Raw genomic sequence first — 24,421 nt, 5'->3', positions numbered from 1 at the left:
CACTCCATCCTCTGCCATAGCATCATCCCTCATCTTTCAGATAGACAGGCAGCAACCTCTTCTCTCGGTACAGACCTCGATAGAATCACAAGCTGATCAAACACTTGGAAAACGTCTTCCAATCCTGACAAATCTCACACTCTCACGATCTCTTTCCAATAGAACCGTTTGGTAAACCCTCCCATCTACTTTCTTAACAATCCTCTTGAGGAGATTCAGTTATTCAAACTTCTGGGTCTCACTATCAGCCATGATCTTTCTTGGGCAAACCGCATTTCAAAGTTGGCCTCCAAAGCCAGCCGCCGACTGGGCATCCTCAGTCGTACAAAGTCCTTCCTTTGCACACCTGAACTTCATCGGCAGCTTGATGGGGGTGCTGTTCTCCACCTCTGGTCTGGTTCCCCTGCCACACACACCTTGCTCAGCTTGATTATGTGGAGATCAAGGCCTTAAAGATTATTGGAATCTCCCGTGGTGGAACTGAGGCAATGGGCCTCTCATTTTCACAATGCAGACAGGTCGGTGGTCTCTCTGCCTGATACCACCTACTTGCTGGTCTTCCATCCTCTGCTCTTTCAGTGGTTTGCGCCCCCCCCCGCCCCCGTTCAAGAGTGTACGTGGTCCACCATCAAAACCCCCTTTTTGTGAAACTACCTAAATCAAGAATCATTGTTCACTTCCACTCATTCGTTCCTCTTTTTCCCACATGTGGAACCAACTTAACTTCCACATTCTCCACAATTTCATTCCTCTCTCCAAGTGTTCAAGACAGCTGTTCACCACAATCTTAGATCATCACCAGTCCAAAACTATGATATTTTTGACACCAGTTAACCACCACCCCTTCAAACCCCACCCTAAACCCACCTCCTTCCAAATTCCCAATTTTTCTTTCCTGAGAGTTTGCTTCGGTATCCATATTGTCCACACCATACATCCTCCTCTACCCCTCATTCCTCCCCACACCCATTGTTTATCCAAGTCTCCATTTTGTACTTCAACTCTGCTGTTGGTGTCTCTCCCTCTCACTATTGTTCCTTTTGTTTTGTTGCATCCTGATCCGTCTCGAGTTCCAGCTCCTCCACAAGCCTTGACTCTGTATACAAAAGACATTTTCACTTTTCTTTTATATACAAACCAGTCCAACAGGGTAGTGCAGGTTATCTTTGATCTGTGTAGTCTGGATTCCGTTTCTGACCGAGACTATGAACTGTCGGATTTGTTATTCGCAGGCAAGGTGTTGCATCACTAAATGCACCATCTCTTGGATGGTAGTTTCGTGAAGAGTCGGTCAGTTATCCCAGCACCCTGAACAGTTCCCACCTAAACTGTAGGAAGCACGTAATTTGGTCTTCTCGGATAGTCCTTGACACCAGGATAAACTGCCGGCTATCCCAGAGTGTGGCCATCGTGTGGGCTGAAGCTCCTACAGGATAAACAAATTCACGATCCTAGAAGCTCACGTCACGTGTGAACAGCTGTCTTCGGCTGCCAAGGGCAAACCAACCCATGTACTAACCCCTTCCTTACCATTAACATCTGATAACATCCACGTCCCTTTTGTAATTAACTTGCATATGGGTCATTCCGCACCAAATGAATACCGAAGGTGTGATACAGCCCTCTGGGTTTTTGAGTCAAAGTTCACAGCTCCATTATTTTCATTGCATCAACTTGACCCATGTAGGGAAATTACAGAGCAGAAAACAAACACTTGCATCCAATATTGTTGATCCCTTTGGTGTGAGATGGGAATATGAATCCTCATTTTTACCCGTTATGGATGTAACAGATGGACAACGTTGCATTGTGGACATTACTTATTGGAATATACACCGGTGGAAGCTGATCCAGGTCACTGAAGACGAGGAGTTTGATGACATGTTCATTGTTGAAAAAACAACCTCATTTTACATGTACATAAAGATTATTATCCAAACACAAATTTCATTGATGGAACTTGCTCGTACCTCGTGTGGACACAAATGGTTACCATATTGATGCGTATTTCTCGGTCCACCGCCTGTGTTTGAGACTGTCTGCTGCAGGCCGGTCGGTAAACCAAATTTCATGATTTGGTGATTATGACAGTCCTGATATTGTAAACAAATAGTTTTGTAAATATGTGTTGTTCACCCATAAAACGGGTTGGAAGAACCTGCTCACCTTTTCCACAAACGGGCCTGCATTTTTGGAGCATCACAAACTATGAGTAATTATACTCCGCAAAAATTAATCTGTTGAGTTGGGGAAGATGTTTTCTAGTATGGCTACTGAATAAGGATAATATATTTAGCAAATATCAAAACACTAAATAATTGAACTCATGTTTTTATGGTGGAGGAGGCGGGGGAGTGGTGGGGGGGGGGGGTAATTTTGATCAGTAATGTGAGAACTTTAACTTCCATAACATAATGACCGCCACCACCAAAGGATGATGGAGGCTAGGTTTACACCCCCTGTCTGTCTGTTTGTTTGTCTGTGCGCAAGGATTAACTGATTCGATTTTGGTGAAGATATGGATTCAGATCCGGATTGTAGAATTAAGTAGTTCTTCACCATTGAGTGATAGGGCCAAAACTACATATTCTGTGGCATGATGTTTCAAAAAGTTACAGATGTATTCAGACGAAACTTGGTGGATAGGTTGAGTGTGCGACAAGGACGAATAGATTGCATTTTGGTGATGATCCAGCTCTGGATACGGGAATTTTTTTTCATATTTAAGTGATTCTTCACCATTGAGAGATACCATAATAAACATAACATGGTATTTCAAAAAGTTGTGGACAAGTTATGGCAAAACTTGGTGGATGAGTGGGTAGGTGAGAAGAACAAGACAAATGGATTTTGGTTCGGGTCCGGATGCAGATCCAGCCTATCAGTGCGATACAAAATGTAAACTGTTCAGCCTGGCGGAGGTATGCGCTCTAACGAGTGCCATTCTAGTTAGAAGATGGAACAGCCAGCTTTATGTCACCGCCTGATGGATTCAATACTCCAAAATGCAGCACCCTTGCCGTCACTGCACCAGGAAGGCAGTTTTTGTTGGAATCAACTGCAAGTGGGAACATACCAGGTCGTTGAAAGGCAAGCACACAACCAACTGAGCTACCTTTCCGTCTCTTCGCCTATTACTTCAAGGACTAATGTGGAGGCCTCCCATTCAGGACATTGGCTGTGTCCATAATAAACAATCCTGCACCATTATGAAGTAGTCTCAATATCAGTGTCATCATTATGATTTCCAGAGAGAGGCATTAAGATTAAATGTTTAGAATTGGTGTCTGTGTGTCCCACTTTTTTGAAGAATAAGTATTCCATTATTTTTTAATTTAATCTTCATTGTTTTTGGTTTTTTTTCAATTTTCAATTATATAATTTACTATTATAAATTATTTTTAATTATGTAATTTTCCGATTTTCAATTATTTTGTTTTTTCCAATATTTTATAATAGAGTTTAAAAAAAAAATTCCCCAATTTTCAAGTGTTTTTTTCAATTTTGTAAATATTTTTCAATTTTCATTTATTTAATTTCCCCATGATTTCATTCTTTATAATTATTATAGTTCCTGGAGGGAGGCATCAAGTGTTTTTAGCATTGTTGTCTGTGATGCCCCACTTTATGGAAAAAAAATAATCTGTTGTTTTTAATTACGAGTACGTGCCCGTACGTGCGTGGCCGTACGTGCAAAAAAAAAATTAAAAAAATAAAAAATTTCAAACCGCGAGCCAGAAACAACAACCACACAGGCCGTTCCTTCGCTCTCGCATGCCTGTACGTGCGTGGCCGTATGTGCAAACCCCCCCCCCAAAAACAACAAAAAAACTTTCAAACAACCACACAGGCCGTTCCTTCGCTCTCGCAAATGACGACTGGATTGGGGCATTGTGTTTATCTATAAATGCGCAAAAGAAATCGAGAAATTCTTAGAATACAGTAAGTCATGACTATCCGGAAGTAGTGCGTGCCCATACGGAATGTTCACATGCATTCCACGAATTATCGCTTTCATTGAAGTAACAACTGCTGTTATACTTACACACACAGAGTTAATTAAAATCCAAATTAAAATCAAGTTTACCTCCCTGTCTTTGCTTGCCATGACATTCGCTGCCATTGACCATTGCCACTCCGACGCCACGGTAACTAAGGCACCGATCCCCATCATAACCGGCATGGCACATGACGTCATCGTCAGCCTGCCACGCACCGGCCTACGCAGCCACGCCTACGCAATGTGTCCTTTCATTGGTTGGTAAATAAATGCCCATAACTTGGGAAGCACTTGTCCGATTAATATCAAACCTTGAAAAGGCACATCCTCGGGTCCCCAGCAATGTAGCTGGCAAGTTTCAATTAGATCAGACCAGTGGTTGTCGAGAAACAGCGGTCACAGACACACACACACACACACACACACACACACACACACACACACACACACACACACACACACACACACACAGATTGCTGGAATTATAGATAGATGAGGCGGAATTTAAAGCGCTACCAATTGGCTAATATTACTACTTGGCTACACTGGGAACCATCAGTGATCTCCGATCGCAGCCTTCCAGATTAATGTTTAAATTATGTCACTGTATAACATTCCAGGTTGATGAAAACATGGCATCTTCCATCTGAAAGCTGAACAGAAAAGTTGGGTCAATCTCTCTAATTAATTTCAAAGTTGTTTTTTGTTGTCTTTTCTGATACTGTTGGTGACTATACCATGTTGATCATCGTTAGTGATGTTGCAACTGTGCGGGCGTGATTTCTACAAATGGACGTATTTCTCAATGACAATTTTTGCATAGATTGAGTATATTGTTGCCGATGCTGCGTTGTAACCCGAACGAGGTCGTATGCATTCACAAATCCCTGAAGCTTTTCAGCTCTGACGATATCCTTTGTCAGGGAGGAAACTTTCTGACCTCCTATCACTGCCAGCACAAGTGTTTCATGCAAAAAAAAGCATAAAGTGCCATTTCATTCGATGAGCCCTGCTTTGTAAAAGCAACTATGAATAACAAGCAGCAGAATGAGAGTTCATTAGTACCCGCAGCATGTCCATGTGTGTGCGGTTGGAGGCGTAACGTGGAACAAAGCAGGCCTTTCCAACCCGCAGCGCAGAACTGAGAATCTCCCACGTACTTGGCTCCTCTGGCATGCTCAGGTAGATGGAAATGCGCTTTGAACACATAAACTTCGGGTGCTTAATCAGCTGCATGAGGGATAAGGATGGATGTTAAAGGAACGAAAACAAAGCAAACTTTTGTCATACTCGTATATCTCAAGAAAGAATAAATTCTCCAGAATAATCACACAGCAGGTGTGTTTGTAACATTGATAAGCATGCGATCAAATCTGCATTGTTCTCAATGCAGGCCCATTAAGAAGAAAAGATGGGAACTGAGATTCCTTCTGGGTGAGGTCTTTCTGAATTCTGAAAAGTCAAGCAAACGTAAAGCAGAGTCAGAGTCCAAGTCCCAAGGTTTTAAATCTTAAATCGGAAGCACCGCGTCTCGAGTCTTTGTCTGGGTCGGAACCCCCTTTTGGAATTTCTTTTAAAATCCCCACGCAAGAAAGTTCTGTCGGTGATATTACAAGCATATTGTTCTACGGTGGGACATCAGAGGGATGTGATTGCACTCGTTAAATCATAACAATGACATTATTAGACAATGGACAAATAAACATAGTACGTGCAATTCAAAAACTTGGAATCCCAGCATCATGATCAGTGCTCACGCTGGAACACCAAACGGGTCAACCTGAAATGCCGATATGATTCCATACCATGTCAAAGGAAGCAGATTCCCAAATCAAAGCAATGACTAAATAAATAACAAAGTCATAGTGGATAAAAATACTTCACCATTCTACGATCACATACAGTAATCTACAATGACAGATAAAGATGGCTTTATGCCCCCCCGCCCCCCACCACACACATACCCACCTCCCAGGGTTAAGGTAAATGATTCATTTCCTTCCTTTTTTTTTTTCTTTTCTTCAAACCCAACCTCATATCTTGTTCCCAGAGGAAATAAGTATGCCAAGCAATGACATGAAACAAGCTGAATACACTTTTCGTAACATGGGGTAGAAGGAGGAAAAGAGGGTTTGGGTGTCGTGGTGGGTGAGGGGATGGGACAAAGGTTTCAGTTGAATTGGGATTGGGTGGGGGTGTTGACTGTGTAGTATATCTGGTTGCAATAAATATGACAACATTGTGAATTCTCTTGCATATGTCTACTTGTAATATACCTCTTATATTGCTTTCAAATAAAAAGCCTTACAAGCTCGTTGCATAGAACTTAGGTACAGTTCATGGATTACAGTAGATTTGAGAATGAACGAGCTATACTTGAGTAGATAAGCGTGGGGACACCACACACACACACACACACACACACACACACACACACACACACACACACACACACACACACACACACACACACACACACACACACACACACACACCTTGTGGTGTCATGGCGACCAGGCATGTGCTTTCACTGGGTCAGGGCGTTTGTGGGCGTACGTATAGTTGCCAACATTGAGAGAATAAAAAGAGGTAGACTGGAATAGCGACAATGGTAGGAGGGAGGGATCCGTGGTATGAGGGAGCGAAGTGACCGAGGGGTGGAGAGTCTGGTAAGGGGTTATGTATATCTACTGCAATTACATCATGTCAATAGGATGTATGGGACCGGGCACTAGGATCCGTGGCATGTACTGTGCATGTGACCTGCGCATTCGGCTAACGCAGCACAGGCGTGGCTGTCATTGGTACAACGATTTGCTTGGAGTTACATCATGTCAGTCAACCAATGAGAAACCTCCTACGTTTCGTGGGTCAATAACGCTTCTAAATAGGACAGCATTTGTCATTTGCTGCCACGTACTTTTAATGGTAGCTGTCGCCAATGAAATGCAACGAGATTACGGGTATAATTTTTCATGCAGCATCGAGGGAAACCTCCCGAAGGCCTACCAAGCCTTGTCACAACATGATAATCCATCCAAAACTTCGATAAGACATATTATTTTATGAAAGCGGGATTTTTCACGAATGGGAAAGAAAATCAGCACACTGTTCAAGTATACAAAAAGTGGTAGATTACCGCCAAAAGCGCATGGGTTGGCAACTGATGAGTGTGTGTATAGCTCAGTTTAACGCCTTCACTTGTCAGTGGTCTGCTTGTTGATTTTTCAAAAATATATTTCGGAAGTTGTGTTTTTGAAATAAGGTCAAGGCTCGTGGAAGAGCGAGAACATAGAATGGATCAGGGCGCAGCAGAACAAAAGGAACAGGAGAGAGAGAGAGAGAGAGAGAGAGAGAGAGAGAGAGAGAGAGAGAGAGAGAGAGAGAGAGAGAGAGAGAGAGAGAGAGAGAGAGAGAGAGAGAGAGAGAGAGAGAGAGAGAGAGAGAGAGAGAGAGAGAGAGAGAGAGAGAGAGAGAGAGAGAGAGAGAGAGAGAGAGAGAGAGAGAGAGAGAGAGAGAGAGAGAGAGAGAGAGAGAGAGAGAGAGAGAGAGAGAGAGAGAGAGAGAGAGAGAGAGAGAGAGAGAGAGAGAGAGAGAGAGAGAGAGAGAGAGAGAGAGAGAGAGAGAGAGAGAGAGAGAGAGAGAGAGAGAGAGAGAGAGAGAGAGAGAGAGAGAGAGAGAGAGAGAGAGAGAGAGAGAGAGAGAGAGAGAGAGAGAGAGAGAGAGAGAGAGAGAGAGAGGCAAACAACAAGAGCAGGGTTGAAGGACAAAATAGAGGGAGACTTGGATAAACAACGGGTGTGGGGAGGAATGAGGGGGAGAGGAGGATGTATGGGGTGGACAATATGGATACAGAAGCAAACTCTCAGGAAAGAAAAACTGGAAATTTTGAAAGAGGTGGGCTTGGGGGTTGGGAGGGGTTAACAGTGGCAGAAAAGATCATGGTTTTGGATTGGGGTGACCTGAGATGGTGGTGAACAACTTTCTTGAAGACTTGAAGGGAAGAATGAGATTGACGATAATGTGGAAGATAATTCCACAGGGTATTTAAACAGAGGAACGAGAATGGCAGTCGGTAGTGCATATCTCCGCCAGGCTGTACAGTTTACGTTTTGTATGTCACTGATCTGGATCCAGACCTGAATCAAAATCTAACGGGCTTGTTCTTGTCACATACCCAACTCATCCACAAAGTTTTCTAATAATCCGTGCACAACCTTTTGAAATATCATGCTACATATCGTTTTCTCCACTATATCTCAATGGTATATGGTATATATCTCAATGGTATATATCTCAATCACTTTAAAAAAATTTTTTATCGTATCCAGATCTTCACTAAAATCGAATTCTTTCATCCTTGTCACACTCCCAACCTCTCCACCAAGTTTTGTCCGAATCAGTCCATAACTCTTTTGAGATATCCTGCTCAAAGCCAAACAGACAAACAGAAGGGTGAAAACATAATCTCCGTCCACCTTCGGTGGCGGAGGTAAAAAGTGAGTGGAGGTGAGCGAGAGAGTGAGAGTGAGATATGTCAAGATTGAAAAACATGTTCCAAGTGCTTGACTAGCTTGTGATGTTGTCAAGGTCTGAAGAGAGGGAGGAGGCTGCTGTCTGTCTATCTGAAGGATGAGGGATGTCATGGCAGAGGGTGGAGTCATCAGCAAATAGATAAAGGGGATTTCCCAGGGAGCTAGAGAGATTGTTAATGAAGATTAGGAATAGGACTGGGCCAAGAACACTGCCTTGGGGAACTCCAGCCTTAACAGGGAGAGGCGATGAAAGGATTCTGTTGAGAGACATACGTTGGCTACGAGAACAGAGGAAGTCAGTGAGCCATGTGTGGAGTTGGCCTTGGATGTCGTAGACAGAGAGTTTGGAGAGCAAAAGCTCAAGATATGTATTGAAAGGTGAAGATATTTTAGGAAATATTTTTTTTTATATTTATTCGGACGTGATTATCAGAGATATGCTTCCTCTGATGTACTTAAATGTTTCACGCATGGAGAGTTTGGGCACATGAAACAGTTATGTCTGAAAGGGGGTGTGAAGCCTGTCACACCTGAAGCCTATTGGACACCCCCATCTGCTGGTGAAACCCCTGTTACCGATTGTCCAGTAATAACAAATCAACAACCCAATGCGAAGTCAGACTCGGTTCATGTAACACTGGAGGAAGGGGATAAATAATGAAGGCTTTATTCAAGTTAAAAAACGGAAATCCAAAACGAGAGGAACTGCCACAATCCTGTAAGGTCAGTAAAAGTGAGCCAAATGGGGCTGACATTTATATGAGGAATAAGTTTGGGAAATTACAATTACTACAGGAGGAGATGTGTCCCAATTGGGAGACTGTTCAGCAAAAGGGTGCTGTTGAGGCATCTACACTAATATAAAATTATCAGGCCTTTCATTTGGGTGCTCCGCAAACCAATTTGTTTAAACGCAAGTTATCTAGTATGGAAGTGAAAGAGAGCAGTGAATCTTGAGACTTACTTCAGGAAGAAGGTCGATCAGTCAAGGAACAAATCAGAACATCTACATCCAAATTAACTGGAAGATGTTGGTGATGGTGGGTGGTGTTATGGATACTCCACCAGCAAACTCAAAATTAGTAGACTTGAATAAAGATAGTCCTGAGAGTGAGGAATCACTTCTTGCTGGTGCTAATGAAGTTAAGCATGCAGATGCAGTATCAGCAGAAAACTTGTGGACAAAGAGGGATGGAAGAGGTGGCTCAGCGTCAGATAATTCAAAACTAGATGATAACGAAGGTATACTTTCTTGGATGGAAATAAAAGTAACTCCTACTGATAGTGAAGTTAAAACCTTTCTGAGGGAGTCGTTCTGGAAATGGAATGTGGGCTTTCGGGAATATTATGCGGATTTACCTGGTTTTATAAACAGAGCGAAATAAATTGCCAGGAGCCTGTAGGAAATGATTTTTGGCAAATTCTAGAAAAATGGCACTTAAAAAATGGTTATTAAAAGCCAAAAACAATTCAATAATTGATTCTGGTTGTTTCATTTTAAAATTCATTACATTTCAGTCATACGATGTGGTAGTTTGAATTTTAAACAAGGGAAAAAAAGACATAAAATGTCATAGCCCTCATTGTTTCAGTAATTTTGCTGAAAGAAGTAAAGGGCTCGCCCATATTTATTTACAACAAAAAATGGCCGCAAGTCTACGAGTCAGCCATCTTTGATCAGATCACAAAATAAAGTTAGGTGCAATTGTATGCCATCGTGTACTGCGCTTGACCACGTTTGAACAAAATCGGACCATGCCTGTCTGATTGTAATTGGTTGGGTACACGTTTAAGTAACAAGATGGCCACCAGTGGGCCATCTTGGATCTGATCTCGAAAAAAAAAAGTCGGGCATAAGTAAGCCGTCATTTGTTATCTGCGTGCCAAGTTTGAACAATAATGGTAAATGCATGTCCAAGAAATGCTTGACATGTTCGATACCAGGTTTTTTTGGGTTCATGAGCGCCAGCCAGAGTGACCACTATATTCGTTATGTCTGTGTGTCTGTCTGTATGTTGGGTAGTCGATCTATCCACCCTTATTGTCAGGTTTTCCATCGTTATGTCTGTTGGGTAGTCGATCGAGTCGCAAAAAAAACTCAAAAAAAAATTTGAAATTTGTTCTACCCCTATTATCACTTTTTCCGTCTATGTTTGTCTGTCCCTCTGTTCAGTCCAGTGCTCCGTTAATACAATGGCAATTTCGAAGAAACTTGGTTGGTAGGTTTCTACCATGACCTAGTTGTGTGCAAATGAGAACTGTTGCGATGGACACCACCATTGCCTAGCAACAGGCCTTTTAAATTTTTGAAAAATCAGAAAAAATCAATTTTTTCCAAAATCAAAAATCGGGCCACGAGCGACTGTGGGCAGTACATTCAGCCATATTGTCAAAAATTTCCAGCCGGATCCTATGAAAACTGTCCGAGAAGATAGACTTTGAATGAACCCTGGTCGAAAACAATAAAAAAACGAAATTCGTTATATCTCAGAGACTAAGAGTCAGATATACATGAAACTGGTATGGTAGGGTCATGGTATGTTCTAGTTATGTGTGAGAAAGAGCCGTTGCTATGGACCCCTCCGTTGCCTAGCAACGGCCGGAAAAACCTCTAAATGTGGGGGTATTTTAACGAAAAAACAATCTGCAGCATTAACCCTTGAAGCGAGAATCATGAATTTTCTTGTGCTTAATCCTGAAGTCATTCCCCATCGAACAGGCCCATCGCATCAGGTTCTATTGGGTAGTCGACTACCCATGTCCGCCTATCGGCTTGTCTGTCTGTCTGTCCCTCTGTTCAGTCCAGTGCTCCGTTAATACAATGGCAATTTCAAAGAAACTTGGTTGGTAGGTTTCTACCATGACCTAGTTGTGTGCAAATGAGAACTGTTGCGATGGACACCACCATTGCCTAGCAACAGGCCTTTTAAATTTTTGAAAAATCAGAAAAAATCAATTTTTTCCAAAATCAAAAATCGGGCCACGAGCGACTGTGGGCAGTACATTCAGCCATATTGTCAAAAATTTCCAGCCGGATCCTATGAAAACTGTCCGAGAAGATAGACTTTGAATGAACCCTGGTCGAAAACAATAAAAAAAAACGAAATTCGTTATATCTCAGAGACTAAGAGTCAGATATACATGAAACTGGTATGGTAGGTTCATGGTATGTCCTGGTTATGTGTGAGAAAGAACCGTTGCTATGGACCCCTCCGTTGCCTAGTAAACGGCCGAAAAACCTCTAAATGTGGGGGTATTTTAACGAAAAAACATTCTGCAGCATTAACCCTTGAAGCTCGAATCATGAATTTTCTTGTGCTTAATCCTCAGGTCATTCCCCATCGAACGGGCCCATCACGGCAGGTACTATTGGGTAGTCGACGACCCATGTCCGCCTACCGGCTTGTCTGTCTGTTTGTTTGTCTGTCCAGGCCAGTACTCCGTTAATCATAGGCCGATTTTGATGAAACTCTGGTGGTAAGTTCAGACCATGACCTAGTTGTGCGCATTTGAGAACCGTTGCTATGGACCCCTCAGTTGCCTAGCAACGGGCCTTTGAAATTTTCAAAAAAATCTAAAAAAATAAAAATATCGAAATTCAAAAAGCAAACTATGATCGTTTGTGGGCAACACATTCAGCCTCCTTGACAAAAAAAATTCAGCCCGCTCCCATGAAAACTGTCGGAGAAGATAGACTTTGAATGAACCCTGGTCGAAAAAAAACAAAAAAAACGAAGTTCGTTATATCTCAGAGACTATGAGTCAGATATACATGAAACTGGTATGGTAGGTTCATGGTATGTCCTAGTTATGTATGAGAAAGAACCGTTGCTACGGACGCTTTTGTTGGCTAGTAACGGCTGAAAAACGACTAAATTCGACTTGATCGACTACCCATGTCCGCCTACTGGCTTGTCTGCGTGTCTGTCTGTCCAGAGCATAACTCCGTGGACGTTGATCCTATTTTGATGAAACTTGGTTATGTGTTCGATATCAATGTCTGGTTGTGTTTTCCTGGATGAGGGCGTGGCTACGCCCATTGTGGGCGGAGCCACGCCCCAAAAATAGCCATTTTTTAGGGGGTAGTCGGATTAAAAATCTATCTTCTCCGAGGGAATTGACTGAATGGAATGGATTCTTCGGTATTTGAATAGCAAAATGAATAATCTAAAACTTGTCGTTGTCCGATTTTTCATTTTCGTCCCAAGGTCAAGGTCACAAGGTCAAAAACTTAGAAAATTGCGAATTTTGACATAAAAATCATTCAACCACCAAAACTTTGAGAGCTAGGATGACAATATTTTTTATGCATAATCTTGAGGTCATTCCCCACCTAAAGTCTTGAAATCATTTTTCTCTATCTCGAACACCTTGCCCGTGGTGCCCCCTTCAAGTTTGTTTTTACGCTGATTTCATCAAAGTATGGATAATCCGAGGAGTGCGAAATGCCATATAGCCTATATGACGTTATATCGTTCCTGGAATGTTCCAGAGGAAGTTTTGCACTAAAGGTCATAATCCTTGACCTTTGACCTTTTAAGGCCACACAAGTCAAATTTTAAAAGTTGTGGGAATCAAACCGGGTTTTCGACCTTCTTCGACGAACTAACTCCAATAAGCAATAGCACGTATCCTGTTTCCTTATTTTAATGTCCACAACAATGTTTTGTGACCTTTAAAGGTTATGCAAAGGTCAAATTTTGAAAGTTGTTGAACGAAACCGGGTTTTGACATTTTGCAGCTAATAACCTGTCACCCATACCATATCATGTTGATAATTTTTATAACTTGGTCAAAAATTATCACATTGTCTCATCCTTGACTTCTGAATCAATCTACATCGTCAAATACCGCTCGTGAACCATCGTCGCCTCCCAGTTTGTTTACACCTAAAATGGCCGCCAGTCTACCAGTTGGCCAAATTTGATAAGATCACAAAATAAAGTGAGGTGCACGTATATGCCGTCCTGTACTGTGCCCAGTTTGAATAAAATTGGACCATGCATGTCTGAGAAATAGTTTGGGACACATTTAAGTAACGAAATGGCCACCAGTCGGCCATCTTGGATCTGATCTTGAAAGAAAATGACGTGTGTATGTAATCCATCATTCTTTATCTGTGTGCCAAGTTTGAACAACATCGATAAATGCATGTGCGAGAAATGGTTGAGGACGTGTTTGATACCGGGTTATTTACAACTAAAATGGCCGGCAGTCAGCCATCTTAGATCTGGTGTGGAAAAAAAATGACGGGCATAATATCTAGTCCATCATTCTTTGTCTGCGTACCAAGTTTGAACAAGATCGATAAATGCACGTCCGAGAAATGGTTGTGGACGCACATACGCATGCATGCACGCACGGACACGAAAATCGAGACCAAATCCAAGCCCCTGTTTCAGACTAAGTCCAATGGGGGTTAATAATACACTGTGCTAGTTTGAATATAAAACCTTGGTGGTGTAATGGTTAGAGTGTCCGCTCTGAAGCTGAGAGGTTGGTGGTTCAAACCCTGTCCGAGTCATACCACAGACTTTAAAAAAAATTGCACATGGTGCTTCCTGGCTTAATGCTCGGAATTTAAAAGGATAGAGCATGGACATACTGTAGAACGCTGGGAAGGCAATGACAAGCCACCCAGTATAACCATTGCCAAAAAACTGCTTTGGCAGCACCAACGCTCTGTAAAGAATATGGTACAGCACATTGATCAAAAGTTTGAATATTAAAGGAGGTGCTACGTTGGAGTGCAAACTCCAGGTTAAAAACTTGGTGAACCAAAGGAACATAAAAAATTTATTTCTTCAAGAAACAAATAATACAAACACCCTTCAAGGAGACCAGAGGTAGTTGTTGAATGAATGGTGGTTCTTCAGTGATAATGATCCTAATGTGGCTGGGATTGCTTTCTATTTAGACTCTGCTATTCAGGTAGTGTACCTTCAATTGTTACCTTCACCAGAAGGTAGTGCATTTGGGTCTGTTTGTTACTTTCAAAAACCTATAAAAATACACCACTCGAAAGATGTCCTGGCGAGGTCTGCAATCTTTGATTGCTCCTTTTCTTGTTTTAAAATTGTATAAGCAAAGAAAGCAACTTATAAAACGAGGAAATCAAAAATAGAGAATATATGTGCAAAAGATTGGAATCTTGCGCTTTTGTTTGAAAACTTATGTTTGCAGGAATTCAACTGGAATTTCATTTTTATAATCACTGGGAAATCATTTAAATTTCAACAAATTTGGGCAGTTGGTAATGTTCTTTGTAGGGTGGTTGAAGGTTTTTACAATTGTATTTTCTGAGTGGGAGTTATTTTGAAACAGCATTTTCTTGTTTGGCATGGTATATTTGCCATTACTGTAAGGTTTAGCTGTAGGCACAGAACGCCATGTTTTTTTCCACTCATTATATCATTTCGTTTCTTGTTTTATTGATTTTTTACTTGTGACGCGTCACAGCTCCGCATTGCTGTTGTTGTTGGGGTTTTTGTTGGGGGTTTGATTTTGGAAATGTGCACCCATTGGTCAGACAGCTGCTGGATCCCACCCACATTTGTTGCCTGACCCCACCCACCATGGCACCCAGACAAAATAATATGGTTGCCATCTTGGTCTTATGGTGGGCCGAAGACATCAGGACTGTAGGTCTCTGCTGATTATACACTGCCTGGGTTTGCTGCATCAGGTTTCCATTGGGTTTTTTTTTTTGTTTTTTTTTTGTATACCTTGGTCGAGGCTCGTATGAGAGCTAACACACAACTCACAGCAAGGAGGCATGAGACAAGAGGGGCGGGAGTGGAAGGGACAAAACAGTGGGGAACAGACACATTAGGTGAACTGTGGAAGGGAGAGGGATGGGGATGGGACGGGGTACATGGCGAAGAGAAGATGGACATTTCAGGGACTTTCAGGAAGGAAAGTAGGAGAAATGAAGGAAGTGGGCTTGGGTGGATTATCGGGGGTAGAAAAGATCGAGGATTTGGATGGGGGAAGATAAGAGGTGGTGGTGAACAGCTGTTTTGAAAGCCTGGAGGGAAGAATGGGAAAGAATAGAGTGAGGAAGTTTATTCCAAAGGCGGGTTTGTTTGGGTCAAGTACAGATTTACAATGAGGGACCCAGAAAATTCTAATCATACGTCGAATAAAAATTATTAATTAGGTTTCATCAAGCCTGCCAGCATGCAGGGTATGCGCCTCCCTAAAAAAAGTGTTGGCCGATGACATCAGGCTTGTAGACCTCTGCTAATTATGCACTGCCCCGGTTTGTTGCGTCAGATTTCCAATGGCTTTGTTTGGATTGAGTGTTACTAACGATGAGGGACCTCAAAAAATCTCATCAATGTCAAATTAAATTTATTAGTAAGGTTTAACCAAGCATTACATAATTTCATTCAAGCTTAGCATACGTAAATTACATTACGTTATGTAAATTTAATCAAGCGTAATTATATTACATAATCAAGCGTTATGTTACGTAAATTACTCTAAAAAAAGCGCTACATAATTTTTGAATGGCCCCATATTGGGGCTAAATAATCCATGACCATGCGACAAATTAGCTCGTTTTGATATAACCGTGGTGAAGGGTGACATGGATGAGAGGTGTCGAGTTAATCTTTTAATAGTGCATTACATGTGTGTGTTCCTAATTGTGCTATTCATCTTTTAAGAGTGCTTTAAATACGTTTTTTTGTGGTTTTTTTAATTTAAAATAAAAGACGAATGAATATTTTTGTGCTCTGATTATGGAAGTAACTTTCACAAAAGTTTCAATCTCAAATTGGAATCAAGTTAAAATTGAATCACTTGAAGTCAAGTCAAATCCCTCCTCATGTGCCACTGCCACCTGCTGGAAAACATTGGACCTTACCTGCGTCTGTCTGTCGCCGAGTAAACCTTTCCTTCTTGCATAGTTTTGCTTCCCGGAGGGAGGCATTAAGTGTTTAGTCTTGGTGTCTGTGGTGTCCCACTTTTCAAAGAATATTTTTTCCACTATATTTTTCACTATTATTTTTTCCAATAATTTAAATAATCTATTTGTACATGTGATTACGCACCAATGCACTCACTTTTTTGTACCTTTTTTGTATTCAAATGTAAAAATAACGTGTGATATAAAAAAATAATAATTAATACAACCAAAATGTAAAGGAGAAATTTCATTTGTCCAGTTTTTCATGAAATATTTCATCACCGACACAGTGAGATATGCATGTTAAGCAGGAAAACTAGTCTGGCAATGGGAAGCAAACACAGTTGTAAGCGGAACACGCACTGCAATAACACGTTTCTAATAATCCCACAAGACTGAATTCAGTTGATGTTCTGAGATCATGGTGGCCAAGAATGATGGAATTCCGTGCGCAAATATGTGCAAATCAACTGCATAGCACATGTGCATGAAGGATGTTAGGATTGCCGTCTTAGAAATATTTATTGCTGTTATGGTAGTAGTTGTCTGAAGAATATGCACAGATGCTCAATAATTAAACCTTCTCAACCAGCTTGCAGAGTGGAAATAATACATTGCAGAAACTAAAGATCCAAAGCTTACTAGGTTTATTGCTTAACTTTCTCCTTTTCAACGAGTTAACACAATTGTGAAATGTGACTCAGTTTATCGCATGACATTTCCACAAGTCTACACTGAAATGCAGATATTTATTTCACCACTGAAGACATGATTGTTTGCATCTGATGTGACAAGTAGACCTCTTGCCTGGGAGTTATCTTCATGGTGTGTTCAGCAGTCGTTAAGTCCATCAACACTGCCTCGATTTCTGTCTATTGTACCAAACCTCTGTCAAAATCATTCCAATTGCAAATGAGGATAGTCACACATTTTCAATATTTATACTTGTGCATTTCTCGGTTGCACTTACAGGTGATCAACTTGCATCAGAAATTCGTTGAGCTTTATCTCATGTCTGTGAGTGACCTGATTCCAAAGTTAAGTAGAGCGTTCCGGATTCATCTTTGTGCCGTCGATTATTGTCCACTGTATGTTTGTTTCGTTTCTTATTCATATCGTGTTCTCATTGCTGTGTCTTTCCATGCCTGTTTGGCTATTTCATGTCATATTATCTGCCTTGGCTGGTTCGGACTTCCATGTGTTCAACAGCCTTTCTCATTCATTCATTCATTCATTCACTCCTAGCTCAAGTTTATTCTTTCCTAATACACCTTTCATTTGGCTCGTACTTTTATAACCCTGCCTCAAAACCATTCCTTCATTCCTCCTTCTCAAAACAACCACTAACAAGTAATTAAAATCCATTCCAAATTCACACTCGTGCTGACCTCATTCCTAAAGGCATTCAGTCCCTAACGATTTTTCCTCATCTCCAATTTTTTTCCTGGTCCCCTTTTTCTGCATCTATACAAATCCTTTAAATGACAATTTTTCAATGTTTAATCTTCCCAAATTCACTTATAAATACTCCTTTCTTCCCTTCTTTCCTGTTTCACTCCTGAATAGTTTGCAAACACGTGCCCCATCTGGTCATGCTCATAGAGCACTGTCTTTATGAATGCCCGAAGTCATCCTTCCCGCCACCTCAATCGTGAAGTTTGTCTTCGTCTTTCTGCCATTCAAATTCTCAAACCAAATTTGTTTTGTCATGAGTGGGACATTACGGTGTTAAACCCCTTCACGTCAGTCCCCTTCCCAACATCAACTCAACCAGGCACGCATTCTCCCACCCCACCAATTATTTGTCCTCAATTCAGCATCCCTCCACCCAATGTTCCCCCTCTCTGTGTCACTCATGTCCCACCTCTCCTAACATTCCCCATGCCCTGTCCCTCCCTCCTATCTCCACACTCATATCTTCTGCCTTGCCCTGCCCCCTCCCATATTCCCTCTCAACCCACACCTTCTCATCTTCTTCTGTATCACGCTCACTCCAGGCTTCCTCCTCTCCCAGCCCCCTCCCAGCTTCCTCCTCCCCACACACCTCCCAGCTTTCCCCTCGGCCTGCCCCATCTAATCTTTCTCTCTGCCCGCCCCATATAATCTTCCCTCTCGCCCCACCACCTCACAGCTTCCCCCTTTCCCCATACCCATCTCACTTCAGGACTGATCTTCCAGCTCCACTGCCCCTGATATTAAATGTCACCTGGAAGAAGTCTGCTCTCTCTTATGCACAGATTCAAACCATCTCACACCATCACTTTGGAATCAGACCAGGTCATTCTACCCGAGAAATGCTGCTTCGATTGTTCAAGCAATGGCTGTGGAGGTCCTCAATCAGAGACATGAGATCAGGGCCATCTCACTAGACATACATATCTCAAGTATTTGATTGTCTTTTACCCCAGCTTGCTTTCCAAAAGCTCTGCCTAGAGCAACCAGGGCCACCTACACACATGGTTTCCTGACTTCCTCTACATTTGAAGTCAACATGTGGCTTTGAACAGGATCCTCTCTTCTCCCCCCCCTGGCAAGGAGGGGAGTGATTCAAGGCAGTGTCTTGGGCCCAGTCCTGTTCCTAGTCTTTATGAATGATCTTTCTGATTCTCTGGGAAATCCTCCTTATCTCTTTGCTGATCACACTATCCTCTGCCGTAGCTTCCCTCATCTTTAAGATAGACAGACAGCAACCACTTCTCTCTCTCTCTGCAGACCTTGATAGAATCCCAAGCTGGTCCAACACTTGGAATATAGCTTCCAATCCTGACAAATCTCATCCTCACTCTGTCTCTCTAAAAGGACCGTCTGGCAAACCCTCCCATCTACTTCCTCAACAACCATTTTGAAGATATTCAGTTACAAAAACTTTTGGGCCTCACTATCTGCCATGATCTCTCTTGGGCAAACCACATATCTAAATTGGCCTCCAAAACCAGCCGCCAACTGGCCAATATTCCGTCATGCAAGTCTTTCCTTGGCGCATCTGAAATTTTATCTATGTACAAGGCCTTCATCCTTAGCTTGATGGAGTACTGCTCTCCCCTTTGGGTGAGTGCCCCTGCCGCACATCTTGCTTAGCTTAACGCCGTGGAAACCAAGACCTTCAAAATCATTGGTATCTCCCACGATGAAGCTGAGTCTCTGAGCCTATCACTTTCACATCACAGACAGGGAGTTGGTGGTCTCCATGTCTTCTACCACCTTCTTTCTGTCTTGCACCCTCTGCCCTTTCCATGCTCTGTCCCCCGAAGGTTTCTGCAGAGTGCATGTGATCTGCCAGTAACACACCTCTGGTGAAATTACCAAAATCCAGGCTCATTGCTCACCTCCACTCATTCATTCCTATTTTCTCTTGCCTGTTGAATCAACCTCCTCAATCTGTTCCATCTCATTCTTCCCTACAGGACTTGAAGACAGCTGTTCACCACCATGTTAGGTCACCCCCATCCATAAGCATGATCTTTTCTACCCTCATTAACCCTCTTCAAGCCCACCTCTTTGTGGGTTTCCAGGTTATTGAGTTTCTCCTCACTCCCTCACCATCCTCTTCAATTTATTTTGGTCCATTTCTGCTTCTTCTACAGTTTTTCCTTCAATTCCTGTGATTGAGAGTTTGGGCCTGTATCCAGCTTGTTCACTCCCTGTGTTCTCATCCCCCTCTCGTTGCTCTCATTCTACCCCCCTGTCCTTTCTTCCTCTAAGTCTCCCTCTATTTTGTCCCTCTACCCTGCTGTTCTTGTGTCCCCCCCTCCCCCCACAACTCCTCCCCTATTCCCACTGTTATTTTTGGTCTGTTATGTCCTGGGCCATTATATGTGCCAGCTCCTCCATGTGCCTCAGCTCTTTAAACAAAGAGAAAAAACGATTTCAGTTCCAAAGGATCAGGTTCCTTTTTACGTCCACCACCTTCGGTGAAGGAGGTTGTTTTCACCCCTTTCTGGGTGTTTGTTTGTTTGTCTGTCTGTGTGCAGGATATCTCAAAAAGTTGTGGACGGATCTGGATTCAATTTTGTGGACTGGTTGGGTGTGTGACAAGGACAAACTGATTAGATTTTGGTGAAGATCTGGTTATGGATCCAGCTATGAAATTTTTAAAAGTGATTCTTCACCATTGAGAGATTGGACCAAAAACAATACAAAGCACATCTCAAAAAGTTATGGACGAATTCGGCCGAAACTTGGCGAGCATGTTGGGTGTGTGACAAGAAAGAATTGGTTCAATTTTGGTGAAGATTTGAATCTGGATCCGGATCTGAAATTTTTTAAAGTGATTCTTCACCATTGAGAGATCGGGTGGAAACCAATATATAACACGATATCTCAAAAAGTTGTGGACGGATTCGGACGAAACTTTGTGGACACGTTGGGTGTGTGACAAGGAAGAATTGATTCAATTTCGGTAAAGATCCGAATCCGGATACGAGAATTATTTGATTTTTAAAGTGATTCTTCACCATTTTTTAGTGATGCCTGGTGTTGTGAATGCCTGGTGTTGGCTTAATGGTGAAGGTGGTGGGCTTTGGATCTGAGGGTCCTGAGTTCAAATCCCCCTCAGCAGTTGAATTAATACCAAGTGGGGTTAACTCGGCCTGCCATCCTTCCGAGGTTGGCAAAATCAGTGCCAGCTTGCTGGTATACTGTGTCGGAGTGGCGACCCGTCCAGGATTGTGCCCAATAGCCAAGGAGACTGCTTAAGCAACACCAATGCTCTGCACAGAGAATGGTCCCAATCTCCTCCTCCTCTTCACCATTGAGAGATTGGGCCAAAAACGATATAGTCTTGTATCGCATGATATTTCAAAAATGTAATGTGCCCGATATGTTCTCGTGGATCAGGCATTACGTAGCGGAGGTAAGCACTCTACCGAGTGGCCTTTTAGTTTTGAATGTTTCCACTTTTTGGGCAGGCAATATGAAAGGTTTTCAAACTTGAAAATTATTCAACATGAAAGTGAAATACAAGTTGTGTTCAAGGAGTTATATCATTGAGATACTCACAATAACCCAACATGTGCTGAGATTTTCTTTGGTTTCAATATACATAATTATTTTGAGTCGTAAGAAAATATTTTCTGTTACTAATCATATTAATTATACGATGGCTGTTAATATGAAGAATATCTTGAGAGGAGCGTATTATCAAATAATGAAGATACAGCATTAAAGTTCATTTTAATACGACAACAGGCTCGGTGGTTCATATTAATACCAACAGATTAATTCGAGGGTCTTCTCAGTCCGAGAGGTCGGTGGTTCTATTCTGACCTGGGTCGAGTCATAGCATACCAAAGACTATAAAAATGGTGCATACTGCTTCCTTGTTTGATGCTCAGTATTTAGAGCATAGAGCACGGACAAACTCCATGAGTTGGTATCCCCTACAGAGGGGAAAATTTATCCTTAATTGTGGAGAGAAAAGTGATTTGACAAAGTTGTCATCATCGCTGTACAGGCGGTGTCCCAGAAAGCTGTCACTTCCCCCAAACTCAGCGGCTGTGTTTGCCTGAAGTCAAGTCCGGTGTTGTCTCGTGTATTTGTCTGCATGTGTCTCTCCCAAAAGTCTCTCCCCCAAAAGTCTCCATCAAAGCAGTTTCTGTGCCTTCTATTTCTCAAAAATTACACTCCTCAACCCTGACCTTTGATCAAGCAGTTGTGAGCATGCTTGGGTTTACGTGTGCTCCGTTTACGGTAGGTTGAGTAAAATGGGCTTCACCTATTCAAATAAACTGTGCAAGCTTTTCCAAGATGATGTACTCCTGTAAAAGAAAAGAGGAGTGAATATTAAATCGAAACAGAAGCCTGGCTCACCTTTTCTGTAATTAGTGCTGACTGATCTGCTCGCTCGGCTGTTGTCATGGCTGCCAGCTTTGCCTTCACCTGGCATAACATCACACACATGGTGGAACTCGTAAGGTGTTTATCAAGATTGTAGTGCATTTTTGCATTGTGTTCCTCTTACTATACTCTGATGAACTGTGTGAAAACGTTTCATTATTATACAAAGTCATGACAACAAAATGTCAATAATTGCTTTTGTAATATCTTCTACATAAATAAAAGGACGGTGCTTGTCTGTTCTGTTTTCTATCTCCTTCTCTCACCGCTTCACACATCATCACCATACTTTGTTGGGATAATAAGCAATGTGCTTACGGCATCCACATTGATATACGAATTGCATGTATTCTGTTTGGCCTAGTCGGAAGTAAACCTTTCTCAAAGCATTCGCCATGCTGGCTGGATGTAGTCATGCAGTAGTCTAGTGGGCAGTGCTTCTGATGCCATTCGGTCTTGGCATTGCTGTTGGTTGTTGTCGTCCTTGTCTTCGTCATTGATGTTCTATGGCTTTCCCGTCCTATCAAATCCCATATCATCCCATCACCGGTCCTTGATGCATGGGAATATCAGCTAATACAGGACTTTTGAAATGACGTAATCCTCCCCAGAATTCTCAGTGCGCATGCGAATAAACCCCAGGAAATAGCAGTGTTCAGGGTGCCATAAAGTATATCGTGTGTGCCAGATAAGGAATGTTACCAAAAATGGCTCACAAAGCTTCGAAAAGAAGTCAAAAACAAGCTCAAACTAGAGGGGGAGCACTCGGTGGAGTGCAAAACCTCCACCGTCAATACTGCTGGGTCACTTAAGTGAACCTGATATCCTATTCATTTTAGGTCTAAACGGATCAGACTCTACTGAACCACGATTGAATAAACTAAACTAGATCGACGCGCATGTAGAAATGCCTCAAAAAAATCGAAATTTTTTTTTAAAAAAAGTTGCAAATTTTCTAAATCAAATTTTTTTTAGGGGGGAGGGGGTTGGAAATCACTTAAAACATGTAGAAATGCAAAAAAAAATTCAAATATTTTTCAAATAAAAATCGAAATCTTTTTGAAAAAAAGTTGCAAAATTTTGGTTTTTTTTCCTCTAACAAATCTTTTTTTTTTGGTTGGAAAAACATGTAGAAATGCAAAAACAAAAATTCAAATATTTTTTCAAAACGGCCACCATAGCGCCTATATTGTCCAAAATCGAATGTCCAAGTCCAAAATCGAATGGCATGATCCTAGGACCATACCTAATCCCCCCACCAAGTTTTGTCGAAATCCGTCCAGGAGTTTTTCCGTAATACTGTTCACAAACAAACAAACAAACAAACAAATAGACGGGTGAAAACAGTAACCTCCATCCATCTTCGATGGCGGAGGTTAATGAGCTAAGATCCTCGTCCTCTTAATGATGACGTCATAAAAACGAATATGACGTCATTGTGATGTATCAGGTTTGCGATAAATTATCTGTGCTAATGCCCGGCTTGATTCCTGCAAACAAAATTCAAAAAGCTTGCCTAGTTTCGGAGATAATGGTGTAGGCGATTTCCATTAGTGGAGATATTTTGACGTCATAATTTTTTTTCTAGGAGGAATTTTCAAAATCGGAGATGGTTACTGTCTGCGCAGGTATTTTTACATATATATGCCAAGTTTCAGGAAGTTTCGATGAAAACTGTAGGCTGTGAAACAAAAAAGTCCACAAGAAGAAGATGAAGAACAACAACGTGAATAAGACTTGGAGATCCTCCACGAGGATCTAATAATTGGAAAAGTACATTGGAGAAATGGGTGTGTCTCTGTGCAACAAAATATTTGGAGAACTTTTGATCAACTCACCTAAAAAGGTGATATCTTGCAGCCTGTATTGCAAAAACTCCTAAAGATGTGGGCCCGTCCAAGGCCTGCGCAAGGCTTGTGGATGGTGCGTTCTACTAAACATTCCCGATTATCCCTGTCAGTGAGGGAAGGTCATATCTGGGGCTTGTCAATGCAGAGGGTAAGTTTAAAATGATATTTACAATTAGTCATGTTTGGAATCCGTCATCTCGTCATCTCATGACGAGAGATGTTTCTTCGTTGTTTAATATAAACCTCTTAATGGCAATACTCTCTTGCTTTGAAGAACGGAAAAGAAAGG

The 24,421-nt window shown here is 41.9% G+C and overlaps 1 protein-coding gene across 7 annotated transcripts in view; it reads right to left on the bottom strand.

Moving 5' to 3' along the window:
* Window positions 1-24,421, bottom strand: part of MTHFS (methenyltetrahydrofolate synthetase) — a 43,145-nt gene that overhangs the window by 3,159 nt on the left and 15,565 nt on the right. For 4 of the 7 annotated variants that reach the window (XM_085845456.1, XM_085845454.1, XM_085845455.1 and 1 more), the window contains exons 2-3: window positions 22,256-22,324; window positions 5,066-5,230 (exon numbers count right to left, since the gene is read on the bottom strand). In XM_085845456.1, the coding sequence (XP_085701582.1) occupies window positions 5,066-5,230; window positions 22,256-22,303 (213 nt within the window). In that variant the 5' untranslated portion in view covers window positions 22,304-22,324. Of the gene's footprint in view, window positions 1-5,065; window positions 5,231-5,715; window positions 5,907-22,255; window positions 22,325-24,421 lie in introns of those variants that run through there. The other 3 variants (XM_085845459.1, XM_085845460.1, XM_085845458.1) reach the window with 3 other exon arrangements.

The sequence above is a fragment of the Eptatretus burgeri genome, chromosome 11, assembly GCF_056783735.1.
Source record: "Eptatretus burgeri isolate ZD-2024b chromosome 11, Ebu_testis_v1, whole genome shotgun sequence".
Lineage (NCBI taxonomy): Eukaryota > Metazoa > Chordata > Myxini > Myxiniformes > Myxinidae > Eptatretus > Eptatretus burgeri.
Note: the sequence above shows the minus strand (reverse complement) of the source record. Positions and strands in the feature narration are given on the sequence as shown.